Source organism: Echinops telfairi, unplaced genomic scaffold, assembly GCF_000313985.2.
Source record: "Echinops telfairi isolate 266 unplaced genomic scaffold, ASM31398v2 ScPeMD7_10;HRSCAF=50, whole genome shotgun sequence".
NCBI classification, from domain to species: domain Eukaryota; kingdom Metazoa; phylum Chordata; class Mammalia; order Afrosoricida; family Tenrecidae; genus Echinops; species Echinops telfairi.
This window is the reverse complement of record NW_022103907.1, coordinates 5115440-5126359: the sequence shown is the minus strand read 5'-3', so window position 1 is coordinate 5126359 and position 10920 is coordinate 5115440. Positions and strand designations below refer to the sequence as shown.

Sequence of the window (10920 nt, the reverse complement as noted above, 5' to 3'; positions counted from 1 at the left end):
TCTGAGTGGGAACATCGTCCTCACAGCCTAGTAGGCCAGGATGTGCTCCACTCTCTCCTCCTCCTACTTCATCTGCTCCCGTGTGCTCCGATCAGACATGTCCCTCTCCTGGAGCTGGAGATTCAGTGCCGTCCTCTGAGATAAATTCTCCTGGGTGGGGGGGCAGGTGTCCACATAGTTGGGGTTGGAGCCGACCTGACATTTTTCTTTCCTTGTTTACCAGAATGAACAACTGCTGATATGTTGAGTGTGCAAAGGATATTTTATCTTACAGCTGGCTAATGTAAGCAGTTAATATTCAAAAGGAAAATAATGGAGGGGGCTTCATCAACATGTTAATATCGTCACAGGCTTGGCTATAGTATTATAAGTCAAGAGTGGAGGGAAAAAAATGACTAAATGGGATTATAAGGTTTAGCTTTATTCCACATTATTTAAAATATATAATGCAATTAGGAAAATTAGAAACAGAACAAAGAATAAAATCCTTAATATTAGCTCCTTTTGCCTCTTTAGTGCCCTTGTAATAAGTATTTTTGAAGAGAAATCTGAAAATGTGTCTTGTATTTATTGTTATCCTTTTAGAAAAGTTTAATATCACCTAAATGTCCATTGCTTAGAGTTCTTCCTTCCTTATGCTAACCATAGACACTTTAAAACAAAATCCTTAACCTCAAGAAAATTAAAACTGGAATCAATCATTTTTAAATGGCAGGTAACTATGTTTATAAGAGCAAAAGAAAATATAATAAATCTGATACTACTGATATCTTCTATCTTTTGCAAATAGATGTTCATATACAAGAATCTTGAATATATGTTTAAATAAGAATCTGATCATATAGAGGTACAAAAGTTATATGGCAATTTTTTTTTAATCGTTTTATTAGGAGCTCATATGACTCTTATCACAATCCATACATACATCAATTGTGCAAAGCACATTTGTACATTCATTGCCCTCATCATTCTCAAAACATTTGCTTTCCACTTAAGCCCCCGGCATCAGGTCCTCATTTTTTCCCCTCCCTCTCCCCTCCCCGCTCCCTCATGAGCCCTTGATAATTTATAAATTATTATTTTGTCATATCTTGCCCTGTCTGATGTCTCCCTTCACCTACTTTTCTGTTTTCCGTCCCCCAGGGAGGAGGTCACATATAGATCCTTGTAATCGGTTCCCTCTTCCCAACCCACTCTCCCTCTACCGTATCACCACTTATATGGCAATATTTTTTAACCTATTTGAAATTTTATATTATACATAATTATATGCATATGCACATATATTAAAAATGTTAAAGGGTCCTGGTCGTGCAGTGGTTAAGCACTAAGCTGCTTAACCAAAAGGTTGGCAATCTGAATCCATCAGCTGCTCTGATAAGAAACCTTTCATAAGCTGTAATAACGCAAAAGAAACCAACCATCCTGAGACTTACAACATCCTGAGATGCTGGCTCTCTTTCATACAACATACTAGCCATAACTGTCAAGTCCCAAACATTGAACCACACCTATAGAACTTGCCCCATATCCAGTAGCTCAGGATATCCCAGGTTGGTCTTGCTGCGGGAGCCATGCAAAACATGTTAGGTCAAGTTGCAGTTAACTCAAATAACCATTGTTAAAACCTCCTTTTCAGTATAATTAAAATCATTGAATGCATAAAAGCCAAGATAGATAACCCTTCAGAAACAGTTCAGGGAGTAATGATTCCCTGAGGATACGGAAAAGGGGGTGGAGAGCTGATAGCAAGGATGACGGTATAACCCCACTCCAGGGGAGCGGGTAACAGAATTGCAGGGAATGGATATAGCGGTGGGGTAACATACAGCAAACAACAACAATAATGTATAAATAAGAATAATAAGGGTTCCTTGGGGGGGGGGAGAGGATAAAGGGTTGCTGATATGAAAGAGTTCAAGAAGAGAATGTTTTGAACTTGATTGTGGTAGCAATTGTACAAATATGCTTGATCTAATTGAATTATTGAATGTTATTATCTGTAAGAAATCCCAATAATTTCTTTTTAAAAGTCAGCTACTAACAAAAAAATAAAAACTCCTTTTTTCCTCCAAATATTACAAAAGGCTCATTACCAGGATCATAAAATAGAACCAGCTAAATTTAAAATAAAAGTTACAGAATTATTAGTGTATTTCACTTAAAAGTCTTGCTTTAGCTACAATGAGTTCACTTGTTCAATTTCAGTTTCTCCTCAAAAAAGATCAATTATCATAAATGATCTATCTCCAAAGAATATTCGATCGTCAAAACAAAAATCCATAAAATTATTTAACTCCTTGTAAACAGGAAAAAATATAAAATGAACATGAATATACAGTCATTCCTCAATATCAGTGGAAGACAGGTTCCAGGACCTTTACCGGACACTAAAATCCGAAAATGTTACATAAAATGCATAGTATTTGCATATAACATAATATACTTCCACATACTTTAACTCATCTCTAGATAACTTATAATACCTAATACAATGTAATGTTATATAAGTGGACCTTTACACTCCCTCTTAGCCTCTGAACGAGGAGCCCTGGAGCACTCTCTGGTATGCTTTGGATGGACACAAAATCACCAGCCACTGTGGGAGAAAGGGCTTCTACCGTGCACCCATAAGGGCAGACTGAAATCTTACATACAGCTTAAAGGTAATACTACCTGAAGCAGGACGCCTGCACAAATAGATGTCCCTAAGTAGTGCAAACACAGTGGATACACTGAGATGCTAAGCCTAAAATTAAAAGTTCCAGTCCACCCAGAAGCACCTTGGAAGGCCTGGAGATATACTGGGATATATCACCCATTAAAAGCCCTATCAGGGAATCAAACTGACAAGAGCAACTCAAAGGACTCAATATGGTATGTTAACTGTGGAGGAACAATTCAGAAAAGGAGTGTGAAAATATCTGCGCAGCTTCAAGAATGTAATCGATGTCATCAAATTGTACATGGAGAAATTGTTCAATCAGTGTATGTTCTGCTATAGTCTTATCAACCACAACAAATTCACTTTAAGAAGAAAAAGAAAACTATGGAGAATGGTTCTATTTGAAACACATGGGTTGCCATAAGTCAGTCTACTCCATGGTAAATGGCTTTCTACACAAACAGGGTAGAGGGAGGAACCCTTGTGGTGTAGTGGTTATGCACTGCGCTACAATCTACATGGTCAACAGTTCAAAACCACCAGCAGCTCCTAAGATACTGACTGGGCTTTCTATTCCCATAAACAGTTGGTCTTGGAAAACCACATGGGTCACTAGAAGTCAGCACTTTCTCCAAGGCAATGAGTTTGAGTTACACAAACTGTGTTTAAACCCAAACAAGCTGGGCTTAAATCCTTGTCCATAATTTGCTACCTCATAAATTAATCAAAGCTCTGCTTCCTCACCTAAAAATAGTTGTGAGGATTAAATGACAAGCCATGTAAAATAGCCTGCTGCCTGGCATGTACTCAGTTAAGTGGCATGTGGACTGCCAGCAAAAAACATGCATATTCTGAACCCTTACTGCAAAAAGGATCAAATAGAAGATAGAGTAATTTAAACTCTATGTACAGTAATTCAATACTAAATAGGATTACCATATACTTATATTTCCAAAACTAAAAATTTTAAATTGGTGGCAAAAAAGGTTGATGGTTCAAACACACTCTGATGATCTGCTTCTTCCACAAGGTCACAGCACTAAAAACCCTCTGAGAATGCACTTCTAACTCTACACACAAGGCCACCAGGAATTGCAATCTACTCCACGGCAGTAGGTCTGGGTGTCTGGCGTTTCATCCTTAAATGCTTCATCACTGCCCACCTCTCCAACATTTTCCATCTGCAGTTGGTGGAATTCTCCACCATAGAACCCGTAGATACAAAAAGTTGAAGCTATACATTTATTAGTCATTTAAGTGTCAGAACCCATCTCACTGGAGAAGTTCCCCCACCCCAAGTTTTATTGGCATATAATTCACATATCATTCAATTCAGTAGTTCAATTTTATCAAGAGTTGTACAGTCACCACCACAACCCACTTTCAAACTTTTGCTTCAATACTGTACTCATCATTACTAGCTCCCCATTCGCCCCACCAACATCCCCTTGCCATACATACCCCCAAGGGACCATTAATCCAGTTATTGTCTCTATAGATTTACCTATCCAGGATTTCATATAGAGGGGGAAAAAATCAACACAAAACTACAAGATTAACAAAGTAAAACAAATAAAAGGTTAATTTTTTTTATTTTACAAATAAAACCTAGAATACAAAGCTGTTCACATTACCTGATATCTGAAATATTTGCTTTAACAATAGACCTCATATACTTTAAGTAAACAGAATTTGCAGTTCTATTCTTCTGTATTTAAAACAGTTTGGTTTTACACAAATTAAGACAGTTCAGAAAATTCACTGCCAAAGTTGAGTCATGATAGACAACGGAATTCAAAATAAAGTCACTATATGAACTACAATTATATGCTACTTCATTAAATAAGACTTAATTCTTAATTTTGTTTTTATCATTTCGAGGCATCAGCTATTTCCATTCACTAGGAGCCCTGGTGGAAGTGGGCTGCTAACCAGAAGGTCAGCAGTTTGAACCCACCAACCACTCCACAGAAGAAAGATGAGGCTTTCTACTCTTATACAGGTTTACAGTCTCAGAAACCCACGGAGGCAATTCTACTCTGTCCCATAGGGTTGTCGGGTTGCTATGAGTCAGAATTGACTCAATGTCAGAGGTTTGTTGGGGTTTTTTGAGCCTGAAGAAGCCCTATTCTCCTGAGAAAGCTTCAGTACATTTATCAGCTAAGCCAAGCTGCCAGGGATGTTGTTACATGCCATGCAATCCATTCCACTTACAGCAACTTCAAGAGACAACGTAAAAGTGTCCCATGGAGTTTTCCAGGCTGTTATATTTACAGGAGCAGATGAGTTAGGTCTTCCAACCTTGAAGCTCTTGGATAGGTTAGGCTAGCAGCAATGTCACTAGTCCTTAACTTAAAGCCTAATGGCTTGCCAGTTAGGAAAATTCTGAAAATGATCTGGACAATTTATTTTGATTTGTTCAGATGTACTTGGATAAAGTGAGATTGGAGGAATTTAATTCTCTTGGAATGAAATTCTGCATTGTCAAGGATAGCTGAAAGATAAACAGACCTCAAATGAGAACACTCTCTTTCTAGATCCGTGGTTCTCAACCTTCCCAATGCCAAGACCCTTTAATACAGTTCCTCATGTTGTGGGGATCCCCCCAACTATAAAATTATTTTCACTGCTATTTCATCACTGTAATTTTCTACTGCTATGAATCGATGACCCCTGTGAAAGAATCGTTCAACCCCTAAAGGGGTCGCGACCCACAGGTTGAGAAACGAACGCTGTTCTAGATTAAGGCTAAAGTACAAAGAGTTTCAGTGTGCTAAAGAGAATTAATAAAAAGTGGTAAGAACAAACCTATGACTAGGTAAACTCAGTTTTACTACGTTTTTAAGGATAATAAATACGTGATTCATTTGTTTCCATTTAGAAACCCTGTGGTATAGCGGTTATGCACTGGGCTGCTAACTGCAAGGTCAGCATTTCAAAACCACCAGAGAGTAGCTTCCTCAAGACAAAGATGGGATTTCCTATTCCTGTAAAGATTAATCTCAAAACTCACAGGGACAGTTCCATCCTGTCAGTACTGACTTAATGGCAGTGAGTAAATTGTTTCAGTATGAACTAATTTAATCTGGCATAAAAAGGCACCAGTTGTAGAAATAAAACTAAAGAGCTGCCCTAATCCACTCTGATGTTCACTTTAGAAAAAAAAAGTATCCGTGAATACAAACATCAGTCAAAAAAGTGTGAAATACAAGGGGATTTCAAGAAGTTCATGGGGGAAAAAATGGAGTAAAAAAATAACTGGAATGTTTCCTAAAACTGTTTAAAACCTCCTACTTGGTATACAATTCACTGAAAATAGTTATACTTAAAAACATATATTTTATTCTAAAATTGTGATGACTGAACAACTCTTAATGCATTAAAACCAATGAATTGTATGATACGTGAATTATATGTCAATAAAACTGTTAAGTTTAAAAATATATATATCTTAAAAGAGGATTTAACTGCAACTCAAAGAAAAGTGAAACGACATAAACTACATGAACCAAGGTCTGCATTGGACTTTGGTCGTGTATTCTTCACATGGAACTTTTTCTTTAAAGTAAGCGCCCAGGATTATTTTTTAATACCTACATTTTCCTGGAGCTCACCTCTCATCCCAACCCCAACTCTCACCAACTAAGATTAAGCCCATTTTCATCAAAGTAGATTCCAACTCACAGTGACCTTCTAGGAGAGAAGAGAACTGCCTCTGGATCTCCAAGGCTGTAAATCTTTACAGGAGCAGAAAGCCTCATCTTTGTTCCATTTAGCGGCTTGGGAGTTCAAATTGCTACCTTCTTGATTAGCAGCCCAAAGTGTACACCACCCATCGTTCCTTCTCTTCCAAAAATAACAATTAAAATGATCCACTCTTAAAATGTATTCCCTCTATTATCCTTTTATCTAGATTAACTTCCAAGGACTCTACTGAAATAATGCTTCTCTAAGGAAGAAATGGGATGCTCCTCTTAATTCTCCCCAAGAGATCCCTGAGTGTTCCAAAGAAGTGCTGGAGAACAAAGCTATTAACAACTTCCTTCCATAGATACGTAACCATAAATACAGACCGTCCATTCTTAAATATGTCTCCATCTTTTAATGCTAAGCCTTCAGGTTTGCCTTTATATTCCAACATCACGATGGCTAGCCACCTCTTTCCCTAACTGACTTCTCACTCCTAGGCCCCCAAAAGGAAATAGGTTTCAGCAACAATAAAAGTTTCCAGAGCTGGTAATGTAGAAGCACACTACAAATGAACTGCAGCCAAAAGCCAAACCCATGGTCATCAAGCCTGTTGTGACTCACAGTGACCCTATAAAGGATTTTTGAGAATATAAACCTTTCTGGGAGCAGAAGCCTCACTTTTTTCCCTTCAGAGTGGCTAGTGGGTTTGAAATGATGACCTAATTGTTGACAGTCCAGTGCCTAACTCACTCAAAAAAAAAAAAAATCAAACTCACTGCCAAGTCAATTCTGACTCATGGTGACCCCATAGGGCAGGGTAGACCTGCCCTTGTAGGTCTCCAAGACTCTAACTCTTTTTAAAGAATGTTCGCCCAAGGAGTGGCTGATGGTTCTGAACCACTGACCTGGAGGCTAGCAGCCCAGTGCATAACCAGTATGCCACCAGAATTCCCGGTTAACCCAAGGTGTCACTAAAACCCAAAACCCATTGCCATTATTTCAATTCCAACTCACAGCAACCTTGTACAGAATTTCTAAAGCAGCAGATAACCCCACCTTTCTCCCGGGGTGCATCTTGTAGTTTTGATCCACCAACCTTACAATAGCCCAGTGCCCATCCAGAGTAACACCAAGGCTTCTTAATTGAGGCAGACAAATTGGGAAAGTGGGATTTTTTTGAATTGGTGGGAAAGCATGGTCTCAGCATAGTGGTGGGAAGAATAAAAGGAGGTTGTTGTTTTTTTTAATGTATTCTGACTCTTCCAGCATCACTTATCAACTTCCATTAAAAAAAAACCTTCATTGGCAATTATCAGCATATATTTGGAAAGACCTGCTCTAACCATTCCAGCCTGTTTCTTCATCTATAAAATGCTGATAGTAACAGTACCTTTACCACACAAGGTTACTGTGGGTATTAAATGAGATAGTAAGTGCATGCAAAGCTAATATAACACAATTGCTGCCACAAAGGCTAGCTAAAATGTGAATTATTAATTATAAAGAAAAGCTGAGTAACTGTTATAGATTGAATGGTGTCACTCAAAAACGTGCTGCAAATCTTAATTACTTCTATGCCTCTTGTTATAATCCTATTTGGGAATGGGCTGTCTTTGTTATGCTATTGAAGATTAGTGTAGGATATATTTTAAATCCATCTCTTTACAGATATGAGATTTAAAAAGCAAGAGAAAAAAGAAACGGTGAAGATTGACACGCTGGCACAAGAAGAGTGTGAAGCCAGGAGAGAGGCTGAAGACAAGGACCTTCACCTAGAACTGACCCGTAAGAGAGAGCTTTTCCCTAATGCTGGTGCCCTGAATTCGGACTGCTGGCTGCCTACACTGTGAGAAAACAAAGTTACTTGTTAAAAATCAGTCCCTTGTAATATGTCTGTTAGAGCACCAGGTAACTAAGCCATGGATGCCTCCACAATACATATTTTTAAATTTTTACTATAATTTAGTAAGTGTGTAAGTTTATCCTATCCATTCCGTTAACTTTTGAGCTTCGAAACTTAGGAAGGCCACCGTGGAATGCAACTGAAATCAACAAAAGCAGAGGCAGAAATGTTCATGCTAAATTACAACTTTATCAGAAAATACGTAAAAAGTAATTATACTGACAAAATGCCAATGAAACTTTAAAAAAAATGCAAACAAATCCAGCCGTGATCATATGCAGCCGTTCCTTTCAAAATTAAGTCGCCATTTGTCGTCGTCTTCCCTGAAACTTAACTTCAGCAGTGTTTCCATGAAAAGCCTGTAGCTACACAAGGCACAAGTTTCTTCGATATCAAAACCTTTTGGAAACCTGGCCCTGCCGAGGCCGCACGCTGTTTACAGTGATCCGTGTGGTCACTCTAGGACAACTGTCACTTGTCACCTGCACGTCCGGCTGTCTCAAAGAGAGGCGTGCGGAAGGCTGGTGTGGGAGACAAAGTGGGCAGCTAGGGGCGTCCCCACAGGGGCGGGGGTGACGGGGAATTCTGAAAGACGAGGGTCTGGCTCTCGGGAGCGCACTCTGCAGGGGCAGGTCCACTCCGCGGGTCCCTCGTCCCGCCCGCGGGAAAGGGACGCAGGTGTGACCACCCTCCCTCCGAGCCCCGCTCCTTGGCTCCGCGGCCTCCCCACGACCCTCCCCCCAGCCCCCGGCGGCCCCCGAGCCCCATTACCTTTCTCGTCCTCGTCGATGCGCAAGGCCAGGGAGATGTACTCGAAGGCCTGCTTGTGAAAGGCTCGGACGCGGTCGGCCTCCCCGCCCGGGACGGGCGCTGGGGGCGAGGCCGGGGCCGGGGCCGGCGCCGGCGGGGCCCTGGAGCTCCTCTTGGCGGCCATGAGGGCGCGGGAGAAGCGCTGGCAGAGCCACACGACGAGGAGCCCCAGGTGGAAGGCGACCAAGCGCAGCAGGGCGAACCCCACGAAGAGCGGATAGGAGAAGTAGTACAGGTTTCGCTTATGCGGCGACCGGGGCGAAGGGGCCGGCCGCGCGGCGGAAGGGGCGGGGGCCAGGCAGGGAGGCGGAGGCCTGGAAGGCACCGGGCTGCTGCGGCCGCCGGAGCCTTTCTTCTCGCGTCCGCCCGGAGAATTCATTCACAGCCCCCACTGCCGCCGCCGCCATAACCCGCCTCCTGCAGACCGACGGCGACCAGGCGACGGCAGCAGCCGAAGCGACGGCCACGGACGCCCGCGAGCCCGCCGGTCCCTAGAGCCCGGCACCTCCACACGCGCGGCCCGCCGGCCCCGCCCCTTCTTCCTTCCGAGGCGAAGAGCACAACCTCTTCTCCAGCGGCCGGTCTGACACCAGCCCCTCCCTCTCGCTGTACTCTCCGCCGCCTGGTAGCGCAGCGCGACGACCACGCACGCGCACGCTTCTTCCGAGGCTTTCTCCGGCGCACGCACGCGCACACGCCGCCGTCTTTGTTGGCCGGGCTTCCTCTAATGCGCGTGTGCAGTGCCTGCTGCACGGCCCATTCCCCGCGGAACTGCAGTTCCCAGCATGCAGTTCGCACGCAGACGCTTTGGGCTGTGTCTTTTCAGAGGACTTCCCTCGTTTCCCAGGTGGTTGGCTCCCGGTCCGGGGAAAGTGGCAGTGCGATTGAAGCCCCTAGGTTAGCTCTTAGGGTTCATAATCCCGCGATGTCATCGTTTTCTTCACTACTATTTCTTTCATCATTATTTTGAGTTCCATCTAGCAATGCGTATCAATCTGGGAATTAGAAATATTACCTGCGAGGAAAAGTAATAGTAAAGAAAAGCAAATTTGAAGTCAGCGAAAGCAAAGAAGATATTTCAGTGGGATGAAGTCACGAGTCCCGAAATTTTAAATTAGAACGTGTTCAGATTTTTTGGCAGCTTTGAAATATATATATATATTTAATAAATCATTTTATTGGGGGCTCTTACAGCTCTTATAACAATCCATACCTCAATTGCTATCAAACACATTTGCATATATGTTACCATCATCATTTTCTTTTCCTTTTTTTTTTTTTGCCGTCATTTTCAAAACATTTTCTTGCTGCTTGAGCCCTTGGTATGAGCTACTCTTTTTCCCTCCCACCCTCGTGGACCCCTGGTAAATTATAAATTATTATTATTTTCATGTCTTACACTGTCCCGTCTCCCTTTGCCCACATTTTGTTGTTTGTCCCCCTGCGGGAAGGAGAGGTGGTGGTATCAGATATCTTTTCCGAAGACTTGCTGTTGGAATACAAGGATTCTTACTTGTTCATGATGTACTTTAAGAATCCAGACTTAAAAAAAAAATCTACTCGGTTAGTTATCCCTCTAGGGAACTGTCTACTGTCCTCTGCTCCCTGTATTTTAATGAGCCTCAAGCTCAGGTGGCTGCCATCCAGATCACAGAAGTGGAAACATAGGGCCAGGCAGATTTTGCAAGGAACTGGCCTCTTGGGTGAAAACGAACGGGGATAGGCTGTAGAGGAAGAATTAAGTCTTCTAAAGAACTGACACATAAATTCGTCCCACTGAGATGCTGGGAGCTGCCTGTGGTCTTGGTCACTCGGTTATGTAACCTCCCAATAAAACTACTATTATTATTTT

The 10920-nt window shown here is 41.9% G+C and overlaps 1 protein-coding gene across 1 annotated transcript in view; it reads right to left on the bottom strand.

The window, feature by feature from the left end:
• Nucleotides 1-9523, bottom strand: part of SPAST (spastin) — an 85369-nt gene extending 75846 nt beyond the window's left edge. Inside the window, exon 1 of the mRNA XM_045287022.1 lies at nucleotides 9030-9523. Coding sequence (XP_045142957.1) covers nucleotides 9030-9447 — 418 coding nt within the window. The 5' untranslated portion in view covers nucleotides 9448-9523. The remainder of the gene's footprint in view (nucleotides 1-9029) is intronic.
• Nucleotides 9524-10920: the final 1397 nt, after the last annotated feature.